This window comes from Macrosteles quadrilineatus, unplaced genomic scaffold, assembly GCF_028750875.1.
Source record: "Macrosteles quadrilineatus isolate MER2022 unplaced genomic scaffold, UCM_ALF_1.0 Scaffold_2__2_contigs__length_208266976, whole genome shotgun sequence".
Taxonomy (NCBI): domain Eukaryota; kingdom Metazoa; phylum Arthropoda; class Insecta; order Hemiptera; family Cicadellidae; genus Macrosteles; species Macrosteles quadrilineatus.
The window spans coordinates 133,069,512-133,092,422 of NW_026542595.1; the positions used below are offsets into that span (position 1 = coordinate 133,069,512).

The 22,911-nt window shown below is 38.0% G+C and overlaps 1 protein-coding gene across 2 annotated transcripts in view; it reads left to right on the forward strand.

Annotated features, from left to right (window-relative positions):
* LOC128986011 (uncharacterized) overlaps nt 1–22,911 on the forward strand; it is an 80,495-nt gene that overhangs the window by 40,104 nt on the left and 17,480 nt on the right. For both annotated transcript variants that reach the window (XM_054406080.1, XM_054406081.1), the window contains exons 2-3: nt 4,375–4,416; nt 21,959–22,157. In XM_054406080.1, the coding sequence (XP_054262055.1) occupies nt 4,404–4,416; nt 21,959–22,157 (212 nt within the window). In that variant the 5' untranslated portion in view covers nt 4,375–4,403. The remainder of the gene's footprint in view (nt 1–4,374; nt 4,417–21,958; nt 22,158–22,911) is intronic.

Here is a 22,911-nt window from a genome sequence, read left to right on the forward strand (position 1 = left end):
AATTGCTCGAATTCGAGCAACAGGTACACTAGTAATTTTGGTTTGTTTACCTCACACTCCACAAAGTAGAGTTGTTTAGAGCTAATTAAATGACACATTATGTTTTGTGATAAATTATTATTACTATTGAAATGAAACTGGAACTACTTTTCATGATTTGCGTGTAATATATTGGGTGATTTTGTTTAAAGTGACAACTACCAATTTGTTAGTGACAGAATTCATTACGAACGTGGGGAATATCAAATATATTATTCAATTGTCAATGGTTTTGACATTTTCATGAAATTCATTGTTCTTTTCCATTTCATTTAATGGCTTTTGCGAATCTTGAAACAAAATAATGCTATTACACATATCAATGTTTGCCGTTACGTAAGTTATGTTTAGTAAGCTACCTTATACAGTATTATTATATGTACCATCAAAAGTCATGTTAAGACAGCAAATGAGCTGAGTAAGCTTGGTTGAAGCCTCGCTGACTATTTATTAGTTGAGGTTATCGCGGTTGTTCTCGTTAGAACTGGCACAATGCTGTGAAATTACTCTCTTCTCCTTCAAAGTGCATTTACTGGTATCAACAATCGTATTATACCATGTGAAATGTGTTGGGTAACCCATATCTTGTATTTTCATTTTTGTTCTGTTATAAAAAGTGAAATAAATTAGAATACACAATTCAGGTTTGACAAAGTACACAACATAATATAGATAGTAAGATATTTACTTTTTATATTAAAGACAATAACCGAAACTAAAATAATTATAATTGAACTGAGTTAGTATATTTGTACTAAACAAAAATAGCTATCAAACCATTGCCATCTATTGGATTTGTGTCGATCATACTTTTTCTATAACTAGGGAACCCCCCCCCCCTAAGATAAGGATTATAAGATGGGGAAACTCTCCGTTGTATTTTTATTGCTAGTTTTAACGGAAATGAAGACCATAGCTTACAACGAGTTGTTAACACAAACTTATCACAAAACGCACAGTTTGGTGATTGAAACTTTAATAATTGCTTTTGAACCACTAGTCCTGAGTTATAAATTATGTGCAATAATGTGCACTAAGAATTTATAACTATTACTATTGTATTGTTATTATTAACAATACAAACTATGAGTTTTAATTGGGTTTGTCATGATTATACCTTTTGGAATGTAAAACCTTTCATAAGTTGGATTAATTACATTAGAAATACGTAACATTTATTGCTTAACCGTAAACTACTTTATAGTATAAAGAAAACATAAAACACAAATATTTACTATTGATAGGAAGGAAACTGCTGAGAATTAGGCACATATGTTTTATGGTTGGCAAACTCATCGAAAATAATCTTTGGCAACCAAATCTGAAACCAACATGAAACGAAGAATCAGAGGACAGACTCACAATACGTCGTACCACAGCTGATATCGCAAAACGATTATATCCCAATTGGTCTGTACAACCCCTCCCTTGGGCTTCATTTTGCTCGCCCTAAAGGTTTTAGACATTCAATTTAATACTTTGATCCTATTTAACTTTATATGCTCTTTACTATGGATGTTTGTTACCATAAATAACAAATAATAATGGTGTCTGTATGAGAAAAACTCTTTGGTATTGAATAATCCTCTAATGACAAAGTAAAAATATGTATATTCTTATATATAGTTTGAAAGTATGAAATATTCAACTAGCACGAAATTAAATCTATGTTATTCAAGAAACACCTGGCTTCTCAGTAGTAGAAGTTACCACAAACTGCTTGAAATTTGGAGACTTTGCTCCTTGAAAAGTTTCTCATTTTGCATAACCCAGATAGCACAACGCGAAGTTTGGACCTTATATTCCAAATCATTCAAGGTTCAAACATAATTGCAAAGTAAATTTCTTCAATACAATATCTTTTTTCAAAGAGGAATTGAGTAATAAAATTTAGTGATAAAATGATTAAAATACAACAATCACAAAAAAATAAGCTGCGTTAAAGTTAGACATCATTAAGTGTCTTTCTATGTTTTTTAAACATAACTTTATGAATATTTAAATAATTATGAAATAGTCACAAAAATCCAGTTACTCTTCTCAATTGTTGTTCAATAACATAGACAGAATGTATAAAGACCCTTAACTTTTTTATTTATGATTTTAGTGGAGGAGATGAGATAGAAAACCGGTATGAGAAATAACTCCAATCAGTAAACCCAAAACCACTAAACGCATTATAGGAAATGTACCACCCTATATGGAATTTGGATTAACTTAACATTTTCAAATATGATAAAATATAATTTTTGCAAAATAACCTACATGAATATAACCTGCAATTCTTGGTTTACATACAAATAAGGCAATAATAATTTTACAAATATAAAAATCATAACTCGATATGCTTAAGCTAAACTCTGTTTTGAAATATTATGTATGTACCATATACGAAGAAAAAGTGATCATGTTAGCTAGTTGAGGTTATTTAGCTTTCAAAACAACTCAAAACTGCCAAATTGAAGTAAATTTAAAACAAGAATCTTTTCTGTTTCCTATATAATTTTGAATGATAGCAACATATGAAATTGATATAAGTCATACAAGACACACTGATGAAAAATATATAATTTAAACGTGTCTTCCCGACAAAAATTCGATTTAATCAAAATCATTTTTAATTATTACTGTGTTTTATAGCATTAAAAATTAAAGAAACCCCTTTTAGAAACTGAATAATATTTCCGTTACTATCAATTTACGGCAGTTTGAAACACCGTGTTAGGTTTAACGTTGTCTGAGGATGAAATATAAGTTTCGCTTCCAGGTACAACTTTACTAATGAACATGATATGATTAGCACCAAGAGTCAATTGAATTAACAAGCCTAGTGGAACTTAGGCATGTTACCTCTCTGACAACATTGTCACTTGTAGAGAGTATAGTTAAAAATTTTTACCGCCAGGGTATGTACTACATTATCATACTGGAGTTACCACAGTACCATAGTAGTCGTTTATAATTTGTTGTTTCAATGATAATTCTTTAGTTTTCATTATTTTAGCGGAACGTTACCTTGGTTGGGACTGTCCCACTATTTCCTTTTGGTGTTCACACATTTTGTGAGAGATTATCGTAAACTATTAGGCTTACTTATTAGTGAATGTTCTAAGAAGTTCCAGGATCTGGATCATGATTCTGTGTTTGAGAGAGAGTCTAGAATATGACATGGTCAGGAAGTTCACGGTTATTTCCATTATATAGTTAAGCAAACTGATGGAGTTAAAACCAAAATAGTTTTTGTAGAAATTTAAAGTTTTTTACAAACCTTAAGAAATGTGACATAATTAATTCTTACAAAAACATTATTTGAGTCAATTATTGTTTTAGAAAAATGATAACACAGCTGCAGCAAACCTGCAGACTAAGGGAATTTAAATTCGTCTAATTCTATTTTAATAAAATATTTATAAATATAAATCATACTTGTTCGCTATTTAAAAATATTACATTTAATGAACCCTACAACCACTATGACCCGATCTTGCTGGTTCGTGAAATCATTCAATTGTACGCAGTTCTACACATTCTTTTTGAAATTAGTTAAAATCTAACCAAAATTGCTCAATTCATTGTTGGCTTATTCTTCCCTATATTGAAATTTACTGAAGAAGTAGGAAACTTTCGTTTTGTAAGTATTTTCCTAGAATTTTACATCGTTCTACTTAAGATGAAAATCTGTAACTTAAGATCAATAACATGATAAACGAAGATTCCTAGAAAAGTCAAAGACAATGATAACATATTATAATTTTCTAAAACATGTCAATTTACTGTAGAGCACGAAATGTACTCGTACAAAATGTTCTTAACGTCGACTGACATTGCAGTGCGTCGTTTGGTTTATGCAAATCAGGAAAGTTTCCCTCAAGGAACGTCTGCAGACTTTGGCTAAGTTATTTCTAAGTTTATAAGGTCACCTGCTGTTGAAGGAGTTTGTGAATCGATTGAGGTTTATGGAACGCTTACGATGCAGTTAAATATTACATACGTTGTGGCTAAAAATATCAATAAAATATTTTGTTGAAAAGGATATTTTATCAATTTAAGTACTTTTAAAAAAGTGTACTGAAAATATTATTACTTTGAGAGAAAAATCGTATAACAAAGGTTTTGATTGCATCTTTTCTATCGGAAAAATTGTTACAAAAAAAGGAACTGGTGACATATATTGTAAAACTAATTAGATAATATTGCAGTTCGGGACTATTTCAACGCATGTTTATATTTATAATTTATATCTATAGCTAAAACCTAGTAGCTTCACTGATCAATTGCATTCTAAAACAAATCTTGATTGAAATACTATTTCTAACCTCATGTTTTTATTTTCAGAGTAAAAATTGAGGGATCAAAGAAACAAGATGACTACAAAAGGTAAGTATTTTAGTCATGACTAATTCAATATATAGTATTGTATAGATCAAACAATGTTATAACAGTAAAATATGCTTAACCATTGAATAGACGTTTCTTAATAAGGTAATGTTCATAATTTGTTAAAAGGTAGGCCTACTGTATTCCATAATAAATTAAAAATTCTAAATTCATCGCTTTACCTTTTTCAACGTGTAATACTGATGTAAAAGTATGATGATAGGATCTGATGAAAACATTCAATCAACACCTGGTAGATTAAACATGTAAGCACTGTTATTATTTCATGCAATCAGATGATTTTCCTGTCTCCATTTTCCTATATTTTCTAATATTCTTATCTATTACATATTTTCCTGTATGCGCATGATTTACTTCGTATATTCTTAAATAACGTATTAATTGTTGTATCTGTTTAATATACATATATGAACGACGTACTATAGTATATAGGACTTATCGTGATGAGGAAGGGAACAGAAATTACCTCAGCAACCCTCGATTAAATTATTGTCATCAAACTTAAGTAACTTGACTGCAGTACAAAGTCTCTGACACACCCTACTAAAAAGGTAATAAAATATCAATACCTATTAAATGTAGTCCCTATGAAGTGTTCAATTATTATATATTAATTACACGAAACACTCCATTCCTTTTTTGTATTATGCTTGCACCCTTGTCATCCAAAATTGTTAAACCAATTGAGCAACAATTCCTCTTTCTCGCGGGTTGTTTAGACTCTTTCCGCTATTAATGAACTTATATTTATGGAAAGTAAATAAAATATACGTGTAATAACACCTAAAACATATATTTACGCTCATAATGTTAACTCACAAGATGGTAAATATACCTGAAGATGAGAAGTGGTGTTTGATTTCGATTGAATACTACAATCATCATCAGACCGTCCTCATTTGCCTATTGGGTCTGATTACGATTGGAGTGTCCAATCGAAATCAATGACCCCTCACCATCTTTTATGAATATTTACCGTCTTATGAGTTAACATTATGGGCGTATTAATTGTAATTAGACGTATCTTGTATTTACTTTCCGTAAATTTAATAACACGTACAATGCTGACCAAGAAGTTATGTAACTTATATTTTACATGTAGTGTACTGAATCAGCTGATACAATTTAAATGTGTTTTCAATACTTTGTTTACATTGTTGTTTGTTTACGTTTGACATAACAACATAGTTACTTGGTGTTTCAAATATAACTTTTCTTACGAAAATGTCTTATTACTTTACATAATTAACTCACAGTACTACAAGCTAGTATTTGACCACGCACGACCTGATCCCGTCAGTAATCTTCACTTTACAGGAGTTATTGATATACTTTAGAAATACTACACACAAAAATCCGCACCACTATCACAGCGGGTTATCTTTAGTCGCCGTTTCAGACAAGAAGGTGAATCTGTTAGTCATTTCGAATTTGCTTTGCGCGAAATTGCAGGTCTCTGTGACTTTAGTGACAACTTAGACGAACGGCTGAGAGATCAGTTTGTTCTGGGCATCAACAATGATCGCTGGCAACTTGAACTTTTGCGCTTACATGCTACGACAGATACTACATTTGAACAAGTCACAAACGCCGCTACTTTATTGGAAAATGTTTGACAATCAACAGTCACAATTCCGTAATACACGTTCAGTCAACAGAATAAGCAACAGGAACAAGAAGAATGCTTTCGAAACGATACCGTTGAAACAAGAAACAAAAGGAAACACTTCGAAACAAAACATCTTACATCTTAACAAGAGAACTGACTGCATTCGGTGTGGTTACAAGAAACATACACAAGGAACGAGCTGTCCCGCTGTCGATGCCACTTGCAACGCCTGTGGAGGACTGAATCATTTTGCACGCACTTGTCTTAAAGTGGGTAATGCAGTCATTATCAAAGGTAAGCGACTTAACATGTTAGAGGCAAAAAACTCGTCTTGTAACTCTAGTGTTAAATCTTTTTCTGATACAGATCAAATCCAAGCGATTAATAAAGGGTCGAAAGTAATGCTTTCAGTCAAGTTAAACAATCATACAATTTCAATGTTGTATGACCCAGGTGCAGCGTTCAGTATCATTAGCAGAAACATATGGCGAGATCTAGGAACTCCTAAACTATTTCCCACAGAAAATCTTAATGCATACACAGGAGTTCTAATTAAAACTATGGGTAAAACGTATGTTTCAGTTGAAGCTTTTGGTTCTAAACGTAAGTTACCGGTAATTGTTGTTAAGAAAAACGATATACCTTTGTTCGGCCTAGACTGGGTTCTTGATTTTAACTTACCACTGCCACCTGGGGCTCTTATCTTATTCTTATCTAACAGGGGCAGGTCGAGACCTTAAAGCACTTCATCCGAAATCGAATTATTGCGCACCCCAGATACTTAATTGCTTTCTTGTTGACCTACAAGTTGAGGCGCCCAATGAATGCCTGTAGCTTCCCAATTAGTTCATCCTCAGGAAGAAATCTACCTCTAGCCATATTTCCAAGAGTTATCGATCTAGCGTCAGAGAGCTCAATACAATCAAAGAGTAAGTGATCAGCTGTCTCTTCTGACCTATCACAGTACCTACAGATCGGTTCACCATCATATAAGCCCATCCGTTGTAGATGTTTCCTGAATCTTCCATGACCAGTTATCAGTTCAACAATTAATTTAATTCTTCGTCTGTCTAGTCTCAAGAGGTCACAGGCAACCTTTTTGGAAGGCCTAAACAGAGTAAGCTTGCTGACCCTAAGAAGGGGAACATCGACCCAGCGTTTGCGATGCTTTTCCTTGGCCCATGACGCAATCGCAGAACATACACTGTTTCGTGAGATGCCACAGAAGGGTTGCGGGCCTAACAATGATGTCGCAGAGGCAGTATTTGCCAATCTGTCTGCAGCTTCATTTCCTTCAATGCCAGAGTGTCCTGGTACCCAGCAAAGCGTAAGGTCATTTCTCCTACCCAACTCAGACACAGAAGCAAGACAATCCCACACGAGCCTGGAGTTGAATTCGTAAGAGTTTAATGCTTTTAAGGTCGCTTGACTATCAGTAAAGATATTGATTGTTTTGTCTCTGATATCTTTGTTAAGATGTTCTTGAGCACAAACTAGAATGGCAGTGACCTCCGCTTGAAAGACAGTTGGGTACACCCCCATTGGAAGACAAATACCATTGCCTCCATTCATCCAATGCACACCTGCTCCAGTGCCCCCATTTTTGATCTTAGAACCATCAGTATAGCATTCTAAGTCACCTGTGGGTATGGGTCCTTTTCCGCCAGACCAATCCTTCCTATCTGGTATTAGTACTTTGAAAGGCTTTCCAAAGGAGTATTTTTTGGACATGTGATCTGAAGGTAAGTCCAATTCATCATTATGTACCACCTGAACAATTTTAGAGTGCCCTTTATTGTTCCCTGAGGCTATCCATAAGTTTTCGCATCTAAGGCGTTGGGCTGTTTTACTTGCTACCACCTTAATATAAATGTCAATAGGTAGCATGTCAAGCAGACAGTCAAGTGCCGCTCCAGGACAGCTACTTACTGCCCCAGTTATCATAATAAGAGCAAGCCTCTGAACTCCTGCTAAAGCTTTGACAGCTATAGTTGATTCCATCTTTGGCCACCACACAAGCGAACCATATGTAAGGGCGGGTCGAACAACAGATACATACAGCCAGTGCATAAGTTTAGGCTGTAACCCCCATGTGCCACTTACCATCCGCCTGCATGCCATAAGGGACCATTTGCCACGCTCAATGACTTTTTGAAGGTGTGGTCCCCAGTGAAGTGATCTGTCCAAAATTACACCAAGATACTTCACCTGATTCTGCAGCTCTATTACAGTACCCTGCAGTCTTAGTGGGCCGATCCCGTCCAGTTTCCTCCTTCTTGTGAAGGGTACCATTACAACTTTCCTGGGATTTATAGAGAGCCCAACATCCTGGCACCAACGGTCCACTACCCTTAAAGCTCTATTCATAAGGTCAGTTATGGTTCCGTGGAACTTTCCAACCACAAGGATTGCAACATCATCAGCATAACCTAAGGCGAAAACCCCACTTTCGTTGAGGGTCCTTATAAGGTCGTCTGCTACCAAATTCCAAAGTAGAGGAGAAAGAACCCCCCCCTGAGGACATCCTCGAGTAGTTCTTGCCTCGATCGTATCATTGTGGAGTGAGAGCCTAACCTTCCTACTGAGAAGCAAGGATTCAATCCATCTACATATTATACCGTGAAAACCTCTTGCTCTCACCGCATTAAGAATCGCTGGAGTACCAGTATTGTCAAAAGCACCTTGAATATCGAGAAAGGCACCCAGGGCCACTTCACTGCTCTCTAGAGCTTTCTCAATCTTGCTTACAAGTTGGTGCAACGCAGTCTCGCATGATCTTCCTGAGACATACGCATGCTGATTAATATGTAAAGGATGTGTCCTAAGAGCTGTATCCATCATATATCTTGAGACCAACTTCTCTAGGATCTTAAGAAAGAAAGAAGATAGAGAAATGGGTCTGAATGACTTAGGGTCAGTGTAACTATCCCTTCCTGGTTTAGGAATAAATGCGATACGCGAATTACACCACCCTAAGGGAATGTGTCCTAACGCTAAGCTAGCTCTGAAAAGTTTACAGAGTGGGTGTATAATTGTATCAAGACCCTCCTGCAAACAAACAGGTCTTACCTCATCAGGACCCGGCGATTTGAAGGGTCGTAATAAGCCAACAGCCCATCTTACCTTGCTGAAGGTGACTATGCGGCAAGCAGTGCTCCACATAGAATGAGTGGCACGACGGCCCAGGTTAGGCCGCTCTGGACTCACCTCCTCCTGCTGCACTTCAGAAACAATACAACCAGGGAAATGAGTTTTTACCATAACCTTTAGTATTTCGGTAGGTTCAAAAGCCATTACACCTGGGGCTCAAATATGTACATTGTCCAAACAGCAAACAGAACAAGTAAGTGAACAGATTGTTAATGACATTGTTAACGGTTTTCCAGAAGTTTTCAGTCCCTCTTTAGGTACGATTAAAAATCACAAGGTATCTTTTCACATGGCTTCAAATGCAGCTCCTGTAGTTTCAAAACCACGGCCAGTTCCTTTTGCTTTACGGGAACCTGTGGAAAATGAAATTCAACGATTAGTAGACAGTGGAGTTTTAGAACCAGTCGATGCCAGGAATGAACCTATCATTTGGGCTTCGCCCATAGTAATAGTGGTAAAACCGTCTGGAGCTATCCGCATATGCGCGGATTTCAAAAATACTATAAACAAACATATGCTCCCCGATAAATATCCTATGCCTACATTCGAAGAGATCACCTCAAAACTTACAGGTGGCCAGGAATTCTCCGTCATAGATCTCAAAGATGCATATCTGCAGATGGAGGTCGAACCATCGGCACAACAGTACCTGATTATTTCTACTCACAAAGGATTTTTCAAGTACAAACGCTTACCCTTCGGAATCAAAATTGCCACCGGGGTTTTTCAGTGCAAGATGGATCAAGTACTGGCAGGCTTACATGGAGTCGCTTGTCTCCTTGACGACGTCATAGTCACAGCCCCAACGAGAGAGGAACATATCGAACGTGTCAAAGAAGTGTTAAGACGTTTTCAAGAATCTGGAATTCGTGTCCAGACATCAAAATGTAAATGGTTTCAAGATTCCGTTAACTATTTGGGTCACAGAATTGATAGAGCTGGTATACATCCAACGACAGAACATCTGGAAGCAGTGAAAAACATGCAATCACCGAAAAATGTGAAAGAGTTAAGATCATTTCTTGGGTCGATCAATTACTACAGTAAATTTATTCCCCATTTACAGTCCTTGTGTGTTCCATTACACAAACTGCTAAAGAAAGGCGTGAAATGGCATTGGAACGAAAACCATGAACAGGTAGCAGCAAAATTGAGGCATCTTCTTACTACAACAGACACGTTGGCTCACTATGACGAATCCCTACCTCTCATCCTCGCAACTGATGCGAGTGATATTGGTGTTGGAGCTGCTCTTTTCCAAAAGTATCCTGATGGGACTGAAAAACCTTTAGCTTTTGCGTCAAGGCGCCTTGATCATGCTGAGTGCCGATACAGCGTGATAGAAAAGGAGGCGTTAGGTTTGGTTTTTGGAGTAACTCGTTTTGAACAGTACCTTTATGGTAGACATTTCGAAGTTCGAACGGACCATAAAGCATTGGTTAAAGTCTTCGGTGAACATGATTCAATTCCGAAGGTAGTTTCAAATCGAATCGCTAGATGGGCATTAACACTGAGTGCCTATGACTACTCGATCAACTATCAACAGGGCAAAGATAACAAAACAGCCGATCTATTATCAAGATTTCCCTTGCAAAATACGATAAAATCTACAGAGGAAGACCAGGGTGGCAGTAACAAAGCACACCTTTTCCATTTGCGTTCACAGGATCTACCAATATCGACAAAGTGTTTGCAAGAAGCGACAAAAACTGATCCAATACTTTCAAAAGTAGTAAACTATTTAAAAAGGGGTTGTTGGCCTTTGGAAAATAATGAAGACACTAACCTACAACCGTACTACAGCAAACGTGAAGAACTTTCCTTTGAGAATGGAATTCTACTTTGGTTTGGGAGATTGGTCATACCTGCGAAACTTAGATCAAGAGTGATGGAAATACTACATGAGGGACATCCAGGTATTGTAGCTATGAAAGGGAAGGCACGTTTTCAAGTCTGGTGGCCTAAACTGGACAAGGACTTGGAAGAACACACTAGACATTGCAATGGATGTCAAGAAAACAGAAGCAAAGATCCTGAAATGCCGTTATTCTCATGGCCTGTTCCTGGAGAAGTTTGGTCACGGATCCACATCGATTTTGCCGGACCCTTCATGGGGAAAATGTGGTTGATTGTAGTAGATGCTCGGTCAAAATGGCTTGAAGTATTCCCGATGTCGTCAACTTCAACAAAGTCAACGATCAAAGCTTTAGAAGAGTTATTTTCAAGATTTGGCTATCCAAGGGTAATTGTAAGCGATAATGGACCACAGCTAACATCCTACGAGTTTCAAACCTTTTGTAAGAGCCTAAACATTAAACATGCTCGAATCACCCCCTATCACCCAAAAAGCAATGGGTTAGCGGAACGATGTGTTCGTACATTCAAAGAACGCATGAATGCTTCAAAAGGAAATTCTGGGACTTTCCAAGAAAAACTCAACAGCTTTTTATTTGCTTACAGAACGTCACTGAGAAGATCTACTGGAAAAACTCCAGCATTTATGATGTTTGGTCGCGAATTACGCTCCAAATTAGACATGTTGTTTCCTGACGTTGAGCAGAAAAACGACGAAGAGTTGGTTCAACAGCGGCTACAAAAACCTGGATCAAAAGAAAAAGTTTTTAAAGAGGACGACAATGTATTAGTCCAGTCAATAAAGGGATTGTAGAGGACATGGAGAGGGGGAAATTTTTTTTCTGTGGGGATGTGTTCGGGGTAGTTAGAAGATAAAAATACCAAAAGTCCCCGCCTCTGGCCCTGCTGCTTCAGCGGAGGGAGGGGGGGAAAGACCCCATTTTTTAGTTTTTTACTTCTACACTGAAAACCGTGCATCGTACGGCAAAAATGTAAATTACAAAAAGAAAGATGATGAAATTCTCTACAAGAATGGTTATATTCATTTCTTACGTATATGCATTAGTTTAAAAGATATTCTCAAAATAATAAAAGAATTCTTAAATAAATTGATTTTCACACGGTTTTTGTCAAATAAATTTATATAATCCATTAGCAGTTGTTGTTTCACATCAATCAGGATAGAAAACAGGTTTTTGAACACTAACCTATATTATAATATAATATATCAATCGTATATATTGTGTTAAAAATAGTTTACATAAATTTAAATAAATTATGTATATTTGTCATGGAAACAAGTAATTTTGGCATAATTATTACATTAAAAATTAAACAGATTATGTCTGTAGCTATATTTGTCCAGGTTTATTTATATGAACTACCGAAACCAAGACTTAATACTATTGTTCATGGTCTCTCCATAATCCAATTCTTGTTCATCAGACTCAATATCTATACTGTTAATACTGATCTATGAAATGGCAACCATACAAAGTATAGGTATTTTAAGCCAAGTGTGATTGGAGATGAGTGTAGGATGAGTGGTGCGATCTTGTAGTCTTGTTAGTGACTAAAACCGACTTATTCCTTAGACACAGCTGTTAATTAATAGCCCATACAGCTAATGGCGACTAAGGGACCTTCAGTTTATAGTGGAATCCGAACCACATTTTTGCCTTGGTAATTACGAATTGGTTTAATTATCAGGAAAGTACTGCGGATAGTCGTAGTACTCACCCGTGTGGACGTTAATCCACACCAGGGAGTATCACATCCACCTTGCATGCCTATAAATATCCACAATTCGTATAAAAGGGGGGACATAACCGTATCTATATCATTATTATAGATATTTTGAGGTTAATATAAATAATATTTATTGTTCGGTATTCATATTTTTAGAGTATTTAGAAATTAATCATTATGTTAATTAAGTCACTGGTTAATTAATCATGCTAATGTGTATATAAATCACCACATTTATTGTAATATTATTTAGTCTCAGTAACAATTTATTGTAAATAGACTCCCGCTTTCAATATTCAAATGAGATTGCTAAGCCTGCTCGAATTTCCCGCCACAGTAAGGCCTATTTTCCTGTACTACATACCCATGAATCACCTGACGCCGTGTTTGCTTCAATCGCATTTCCTATTGGCCATCGAATTCCTAGACCCCTCTAAACCGCAATTGCATTTTTAAAAGTGTGAAACCGGCGATCGGCGTCTGTCTGTCCACGGTCGGCGTCCATAACTCACGGTGTATTCCGTTTCTAGTATCTCGGGACATTAATTGCCCATTTTACCTCTTAAACGTATTTTTAGGCTATAGATTAATTATATCTGGCCTCTCTCTCCTCTATAGTACATTTAACTATATATACATTTTAATTTCCCCCTTTTGTTTGTGATTAAATTACTTAAATTGTGATCTAGTGCTTTCAGACTCTTCAAACCTCAAGACAGTGTGTGCGCGTCCGTGTATTACTTCTAGACTTTCCGTACGTTTTCACCGCGACTTCCGCGTATTAGTGAGCTCTTTGTGATTATGAACTTGGGTGCGTTGCGTTCTCCAAAATTCTACAAAACAGAAGCACTCGGTCTAAGGACTCCGCCATCCGCCCTCGCTCCACCATAGACGACGCCGCTGCCATACTCTCCACCTTTGGATAATTGGACGCAAGGTACAACCTTAAAGTTTTGTGTGTGTTTTAATTAGACTCTAAAACTAATCTCATTTGCCCCTCACAAGACATTTTATTCCATCTCGGGACCTCAGTGCCCTTCAAATTGCAGATTCGTCATTTTCTCTAATTTAATTATTTTTCTCTTGAACTATTAATTAGTTCTGGTCCTTCGAGTTATTAATTATTTTCATTTTCACCCATTACGCCCCCAACATTTGGTCCTTCGAGCCGGATTCATTGTCTAAAGTCCTGTGGTAATTAATTTCAGCCAATTTTCATCATCAACCATATTTTTAGCGATCTGCAATTTTCAATTTTCGCCATATTGGTAAAATATCGGCTCGCGTTCGTTCCGTTCGTGGGCGTGGTTTAGCAATCTCTCTCCACTCGCGCGTCTGCGCAGGTCACAATCATGTACAATTTGCTGTTCTCTCTAGTAGTAGACAATTTTTCCCTACTTGGCTTTTTTATCCCGAAAACGGGATTTAGTTTTAGTTGCGGGATTTAGTCGCGTGCAGACGGCCGACACTAGTAGCAGACGCATATTTCAACTGTCACTCACTGTACAGCGTTTGTTGTTGTTTACATTTTCTCATTTAAGGTGTATTGTGTAATAAGGTTGATTGATATTATTAATAACCAACTATTAGGTTATTATTAGGTATTTACTATTATTCTTTGAATCAATATTGCTCTTTTGAATATCATACTAAATAAACAATAATTTGTCATTGTTATTTAACATTGTTTATGCTTTCTGAATTTTGATTTTAAATGAAGTAAAGTTAAATTAGTTCATCTCTGTAATTTTGGTTGACAAACGTGCGATATTATATTTAAGGTAATTTTATCTTGTCAATTAACATTTTAATAAATAGTTCAAAATAACCGTTTTTACTGGTTCTTATTACTATTGTTGTACATATAAACAAAACTGTTAGCTAGCGTATTTGTATTGTGATTCATATTTCATTGATGGTTATAATTTTATGTTCCTTTCTCATTTATTAGGGTAATAACTTACTCTTTATGTTGCAATTCTTGTTTACTAAGGATTATTCTACACTGTTTCATTAATGAGGCCTACTCTCATTAAACTTATTTAGATCCATTTATTAATTTTGTAAATAAAGGTGAACTTTCATGTGACTCATTCATTTGTTCTATCATATCTCTTGTTTTATTGTGCATTATTATTACCGTACTTGAATACTTTCAACTAAGCTCAATTGTTGATTTATAGTTTGAAAATCGAATTAAACCTGCCACACTCATTTAAAAAATATTTTATTGCTATTTAACGTGTTGATAACTTAGTGTTTTTCACTATTTGCCTCAATTAAGCTACAAAGTAGGTGGATATATGTTTTAGATATTTATAATATTTTATCTCTATATTATTCAGCGGACAATTAATTACTACATTGTTAAGCTAATACCATTCATAGGCCTAGCTACAAGCCTTTTGTGTACCCATAACTTCCATTTTCGTGTGAATACTTTCAAGTGAACACTTCACAATGCCTCCTAAAGCATCTGATTTTAAGTCCGCAATCTACACCCGTTCTACGGCGCTGATTAAATCACGTTTTGAAAAACTTAAGGCTACAGTAGATGAATTATCAACTCAAATCGACCCTCTAACACCATTACAACTTAAGAAATTATCCGCTTACGCGTTGGAAATAAAAAAGAAACGCAGTGAATTTGAAAATAACCTTCAACGTGCCTTCGTTCTGGAAGATGAAGGGATCGATGATAAGACTCTTTCCAATGATCAAGATGCTATTGAAGACATGTTCTCTCACATTCAAGCTACGATTGAAACTCTGGTTCCCTCAGAACCACCAAAAACCCCTTCCGCGTTCAGTGAATCGTTTTCTGTTTCAGAAACTCATCCAAGCTCACAAGTACGATTACCTAAACTGGACTTACAAAAATTCTCTGGCGATCCATTAACGTGGACAAGTTTTATCAATCTTTTTGACACTGCAATCCACCGTAATGCTTCATTATCCTCTGTTATGAAATTCCAGTACTTACTCTCTGTCTTAAATGGAGAGCCTCTCAATTTAATAAGGAGTTTAAATCTCACCGCTCCTAATTATCTAGTCGCCTATGAATTGTTACGTGACAGATATCACAACAATCGAAGATTGCAATCATTGCATCTTAACCAATTGTTGGACCTGCCAAACATTACGGCAACTTCACTCAAAGGTTTGCGCCAATTTGTAAACCTGTTTACGGAACACACACAAGCTCTTAAGGCATTAAATTGTGACGTTAGTGACAACAACCCCCTATTGTCCGCACTCCTTTTGCGTAAAATGGACCAGGAACTACGTAAAAAACTTGAATCGTTCCGTTCCAGTCAAACCGAAGATCCAGTTACTCATTCATTACCAGAAATTGGTGAAATAATAAAATTTCTTAACCAAGAATGTTCGCAGACAGAAGATGCTAACATACATAACATGTCATCGGCCCACAGAAGCGTTCAACCTTCACCTCACAAAACCATACCAAAAAAGGTGCATTTCCGGTCTGACGTAGGCCTAGCCATGGTAGCTACTTCGAGATCTAATGCTCCCCCCTCTCATAGCTCTCAGACTAAAAATAGTCCTGTCTATAACAAATGTTTTGTTTGTAACAAAAATGATCACAAAGTTTACACTTGTGACGTATTTCAAAATAAATCTCCTCGAGAGCGACACGCCATTGTTAAAAAACATAATCGTTGTTTTTCTTGCTTGGGTGAACATAGCTCCAAAGAATGCCGCTCTCAGTTCACTTGTCGCACATGTAAACAGCGACACCACTCTCTCTTACACCTTGGTGATAATAATCAAACATCTCAGATGTCTTTTCGACCTCAAGGTCAAAGAACTTCCCCGACCACTTCAGGTCCATCTCACACTCAGACTGGTGATGTTAATTCACAAGCCTCTATCTCCGCCACTGTCGCGGATGTAAGCAATTATTCTGCCCAAAATAACTCATGTACGACTTCGGGTAATTATACTGTATTACTCGGCACCGCCTTGGTCAAGTTGACTTCCCCTCAGGGTATCTCTCATGTGTTTCGTGCTCTACTAGATACTGGCAGTATGTGTGATCTGCTCTCAGAACGCGCTGCGAATCTCCTGAATGTAAAACGCCAGTCTTCTCAACTCAAAATATCTGGTCTTTCTCAAATGGCTTCCTGTACTAAAGGGTCAACTTACTTGAATCTTGAAACTCTCTCAGGTCGAGTAATAGCCACTGACCATCAATTCCATATTCTTGATAAGATTTCCGTCGACTTACCTCGCTCCCCTATATCACCGGAAGTGCTAACAAAAATCAAGCCCTATGTTCTAGCTGATCCTACTTTTCACTTGCCTGGTGGAATTGACGTGCTTATAGGTAGTTCTCTGCTACCCCTCCTCTGGACTCATGAAAGTTACTCCCTCGGCACGCACATGCCTCATGTGATAGGTACTCATCTTGGCTTTATTCTGATGGGTAAAGCTCCCTGTGCAACTAACTCGGAACCCGTGTCAGGTTTTGCGATCTCTCTTCTCTCTGTTAGTGATAATTCACTACACTCTTCCCTACAACGTTTTTGGCAACAGGAGGAACCCCCTCACTTCCAGGTTAAGTCACAGGAAGAGCTTCTTTGTGATGAATACTATAAAAAATCACACTCTCGTGATCAATCAGGTCGTTATGTTGTGCGACTTCCGTTCAAGACGGACCCCTCCATTCTAGACCAATCTAGGCCCATTGCTGAAAAGCGCTTGTTGTCTATTGAGCAGAAATTTAAAGCTCAACCCCATTTTTCACACTTGTATAAGACGTTCATGTCTGAATATCAAACTCTCGGCCATATGACAAAACTAGATTTTGTTGAAGACATACACCCACACTACTTCCTACCTCATCATGGGGTACTGAAGGACTCTAGCACGACCAATTTAAGGACAGTGTTTGACGCCAGTAGCAAAACCAGTTCCGGTCACTCCTTAAACGATATTCTTTTGACAGGACGTAAATTACAAACTGACATTTGTGACGTAATTTTGAACTTCCGCTCTCATAAAATTGTGTTTTCATGTGACATTCGGCAAATGTACCGCCAAATACAAGTGCACCCTGACGATCAAAAGTTTCAACTGATTCTGTGGCGTGACGACCCTTCAAAGGAAATCTCTACGTTTCAACTTACTACCGTCACCTACGGCATGAACAGCTCCCCCTACCTTGCTATTAAAACTTTAATGCAGTTAGCGGAAGACGAAGGTGATGCCTTCCCTCAGGCTTCTCACTCTCTACGTCATCACACCTACGTGGACGACATTATCACGGGTGCTGACTCCGTTGAGGCTGCTCTTGAACTACAGGACCAACTTATCCAACTTCTACATCGTGGTGGCTTTGAACTTCGCAAGTGGGCCTCCAACTCCTCTGCTCTTCTAGAAAAATTTCCTTCGGAACATCTAGAGACTCCAAGTTTCCTGCAAGACGCTCAGCTTCCCCAGTACTCCATCCTAGGTCTCCATTGGTCTCCTGAAGAAGACTGTTTCTGTTACGCTTTCAACCCCCCGTCTGAAAAGCTGACTAAGCGCTCCGTGCTCAGCTTTATTGCCAAACTATATGACCCCTGCGGATTTTTGTCCCCATTAATCATGGTAGCAAAATGCTTCATGCAATTACTATGGACTCAAGGTCTTGATTGGGACGACCATCTCCCTTCTGATCTCGCACATAAGTGGCATGTGTTCACTAGTAACACTAAAGACCACCTCGGTCAAATTAAGATCCCCCGAGCATTTCCGCTCGCTCACTCCTCTGATATCGAGCTTCACGGTTTCTGTGATGCATCGGAATGCGGTTATGCCGCGGTAGTGTATTTCCGGTGTGAATCTAGTGACAAAACAGTCATTGTGAAACAAATATTGTCTAAGACTCGTGTTGCCCCGTTAAAAAAGGTAACTTTACCCCGCTTGGAATTGTGTGCAGCTCACCTCTTATCAAAACTAGTGCATTATTGTGAAAAACAATTTAACTCTCTTACTACGAATACCACTGTATTGTGGAGTGACTCATCTGTAGTTCTTACTTGGCTACAAACCCCTCCATACAGACTAAAGACCTTTGTGGCTAATCGTGTAGCCCAAGTGCAAGAAATCATTCCCAGTTATCAGTGGCGGCACATAAAAGGGACGGAAAACCCCGCTGATTGTGCCTCACGAGGAATTCTAGCCTCATCTCTCATTGACCATCCCTTATGGTGGACTGGCCCACCATGGTTACAGCTCCCTGCGGCCAACTGGCCCCCCTCATGTTTTTCGCCGTCTGAACTCACTCCCACGGACGAAATTAAAGAAACTCCTCTTAGTGTACTTAGTGCAACAGTCGCCCCTTCGGAATGGGACTTTTTGTCTAAATATTCATCTTGGTTGAAACTAACCCGTGTGCTAGCTTATGTACTACGATTCATAAACTATTCCAGGTCTAAAAACAAACTCTCTGGACACTTAAAACTCAGTGAATTAAATCTAGCGGAAGTGACAATTTTTAAACTAGTGCAAAAACTCCATTTCAGTGCGGATATTAAATTATTGAACAAAGGCTCAATATGTTCTGCACAATTACAGAAACTCACCCCCTTCCTCGACCCTAATGGTCTCATACGCGTCGGTGGCCGATTGTCACATTGTTCGCTTGCTCATGACATACGTCACCCTATTGTTCTACCCAAGTCTCATACTGTAGTGAATTTGCTTATAGACTTTTACCACCAGGTACACTTGCACTCAGGTCCGCAACTAACTCAATCACTACTCGCCCGAAAAGTGTGGATTCTATCGGCCAGGAGCGTTATCCGCTCGCGCATATTTAGGTGTCTTGTGTGCTTTAAAAATAAACCACGAAACAAAATCCCTCTAATGGGTGATTTACCTGCTCATCGGGTCAATCCTACTCGTCCATTCTCATCTACAGGCGTAGATTACGCCGGACCATTTAGTGTTCGCGTTTGCAGTCTCAAAGCTCTTAGACAGATTAAGGTCTATTTGTGTATTTTTATCTGCATGGCTACCAAAGCTATTCATATAGAGGTAGTCACCGATCTTACCACCTCAGGCTTCATTGCCGCTCTCACACGTTTTGTGTCGAGACGCGGACTCTGTTCCGATCTGTATTCTGACTGCGGAACCAACTTTGTTGGTGCAAACTCGGAATTACGCAAGGTAATCCGTGAAACCATCCTTACACCTGATTCGCAGGACAAAATTGTTCATTTCACCACCCCCAAAGGAATTAACTTCCATTTCAACCCCCCCTCTGCACCTCATCAAGGTGGCTTATGGGAAAGTGCCGTTAAAAGTGCAAAATACCATCTGAAACGGGTAATTGGTGAAACCATTTTAACTTTAACCCAATTTCAAACTTTGTCCATTCAAGTAGAGGCAATGCTAAACTCGCGCCCTCTTACAGCTCTTAGTTCAGACCCTTCCGAAATTTCTGTGCTGACCCCTGGACATTTCCTCATCGGAGCTCCATTAGTTGCCCTGCCGGAACCTCACCTGTCTGAAGTGCCCTTCAATCGTCTTCGTCAGTGGCAGCTTGTCCAGGCTTTTCACCAGCGTATCTGGAGGCGTTGGCAGCTTGAATATCTCCACTCCCTCCAGCAGCGATCCAAGTGGACCACCCCTCATGAGAATTTGAAGACCGGAGACTTGGTGCTCATTCACTCCAATTCACCTCCACTCACCTGGCCTCTTGGACGCATCGTCTCCACTCACCCTGGCGCTGATGGAACAGTTCGAGTCGTCACAGTGAAGACAGCTTCTGGGACTTTCACACGGCCTGTTCACAAGGTCTTCCCTCTGCCATGCAATGAAGACTAAGTCCAAGAAACCTACTCTATGTACATTTTAGATTTAAGTGTGGTTTACGTTTGCTCTTGTGTTTTTTAATTAATTGTCTGTTGAAGCTGTAATGCTTCAAGGGGGCCGGAATGTTCGGTATTCATATTTTTAGAGTATTTAGAAATTAATCATTATGTTAATTAAGTCACTGGTTAATTAATCATGCTAATGTGTATATAAATCACCACATTTATTGTAATATTATTTAGTCTCAGTAACAATTTATTGTAAATAGACTCCCGCTTTCAATATTCAAATGAGATTGCTAAGCCTGCTCGAATTTCCCGCCACAGTAAGGCCTATTTTCCTGTACTACATACCCATGAATCACCTGACGCCGTGTTTGCTTCAATCGCATTTCCTATTGGCCATCGAATTCCTAGACCCCTCTAAACCGCAATTGCATTTTTAAAAGTGTGAAACCGGCGATCGGCGTCTGTCTGTCCACGGTCGGCGTCCATAACTCACGGTGTATTCCGTTTCTAGTATCTCGGGACATTAATTGCCCATTTTACCTCTTAAACGTATTTTTAGGCTATAGATTAATTATATCTGGCCTCTCTCTCCTCTATAGTACATTTAACTATATATACATTTTAATTTCCCCCTTTTGTTTGTGATTAAATTACTTAAATTGTGATCTAGTGCTTTCAGACTCTTCAAACCTCAAGACAGTGTGTGCGCGTCCGTGTATTACTTCTAGACTTTCCGTACGTTTTCACCGCGACTTCCGCGTATTAGTGAGCTCTTTGTGATTATGAACTTGGGTGCGTTGCGTTCTCCAAAATTCTACAAAACAGAAGCACTCGGTCTAAGGACTCCGCCATCCGCCCTCGCTCCACCATAGACGACGCCGCTGCCATACTCTCCACCTTTGGATAATTGGACGCAAGGTACAACCTTAAAGTTTTGTGTGTGTTTTAATTAGACTCTAAAACTAATCTCATTTGCCCCTCACAAGACATTTTATTCCATCTCGGGACCTCAGTGCCCTTCAAATTGCAGATTCGTCATTTTCTCTAATTTAATTATTTTTCTCTTGAACTATTAATTAGTTCTGGTCCTTCGAGTTATTAATTATTTTCATTTTCACCCATTACGCCCCCAACATTTATGCTTAGAACATAATAAACTCTTTAATTATATATTACCCTCCACATCAACCCACCTCATTAGCTTTGCTATGTAGCATTTGTGCTATGCTACATACACATAAACATGCTACAGAACAGTGTTGCTCTTAGTATACTTTCCCTCCAGAACCTATTACTTCTTTGTGTAACCTCGTTGCAATATGACAAGGGTCGGCTGTGGCGATGATCGGAGCAAACCTGCGGTACGGCAGCAGTTCCCCCGGGAACCTCACAAACTCCACGCGGAACTTCCAGTGTCACCCGGGGGGAGAGACCGAGGCGACCATCATCTTCATCCTTGGAGGTCTGGGCATGTCGGCCAACCTGGCTCTTATGATGCTCATACTCGCCAAGAAACAGCTGCGCAGGTAAGAAGAAGTCTGGATGTAAATTAAATTGGAAAATATAGATTTTTTGTCGTGCAACTTAGTAGATGTAGTTATTTGCCAAATAGTAAAAAGGTTACCGGTTCAACTATTAGAAATTTAGTGTTTTTATTTTTAAAAAATTCAAATTTTTAATGTTGGTTTAAATGATATTCATTTCTCGTTTTCAAACACAGGCCTTAGAGGTTTATGTCAACAATTTTGAAAAACAATTACTAAAGAAAGACCCTGAAAAATATATTTAGGTATCACTGTAACTGTAGTCAGTTTTTAAAGCTTTTCGCAACCATGCCGCATAGTCTAATTTTAGTTTGAGATCAACCCACCAATATTATTCATAGTGACTTTATAAGGACAAACTATTACTCAAATAATATAAATTTCAGCCAAAATTTGTTTAAATAATCTTTTTCAGTTACAAGTCGTAACTTCTTTGTCCTAATGCAGGGGCTTTCCAAACATATTTCCATCATAGTATAGCGATAAGTTGTAAAGTTCCCCACTTAGCTAATGGAGACCACCCCTTCAAGTGTGGAACTTACGGTGAACAACTTTGCTTTACAAGTTACCGCATATACTGAACCGATAAAAACACTTAACTGCCAGGCCACGTATGTAAACCACCCCACTTTAGTTATTTTAGTAAAATTGGCATCTTTCCGAAATAAAAATCATAAACAAATCAATCATTGTAGATATTATATTAAATTAAGTATACATTTCTTAAAATGAAAAC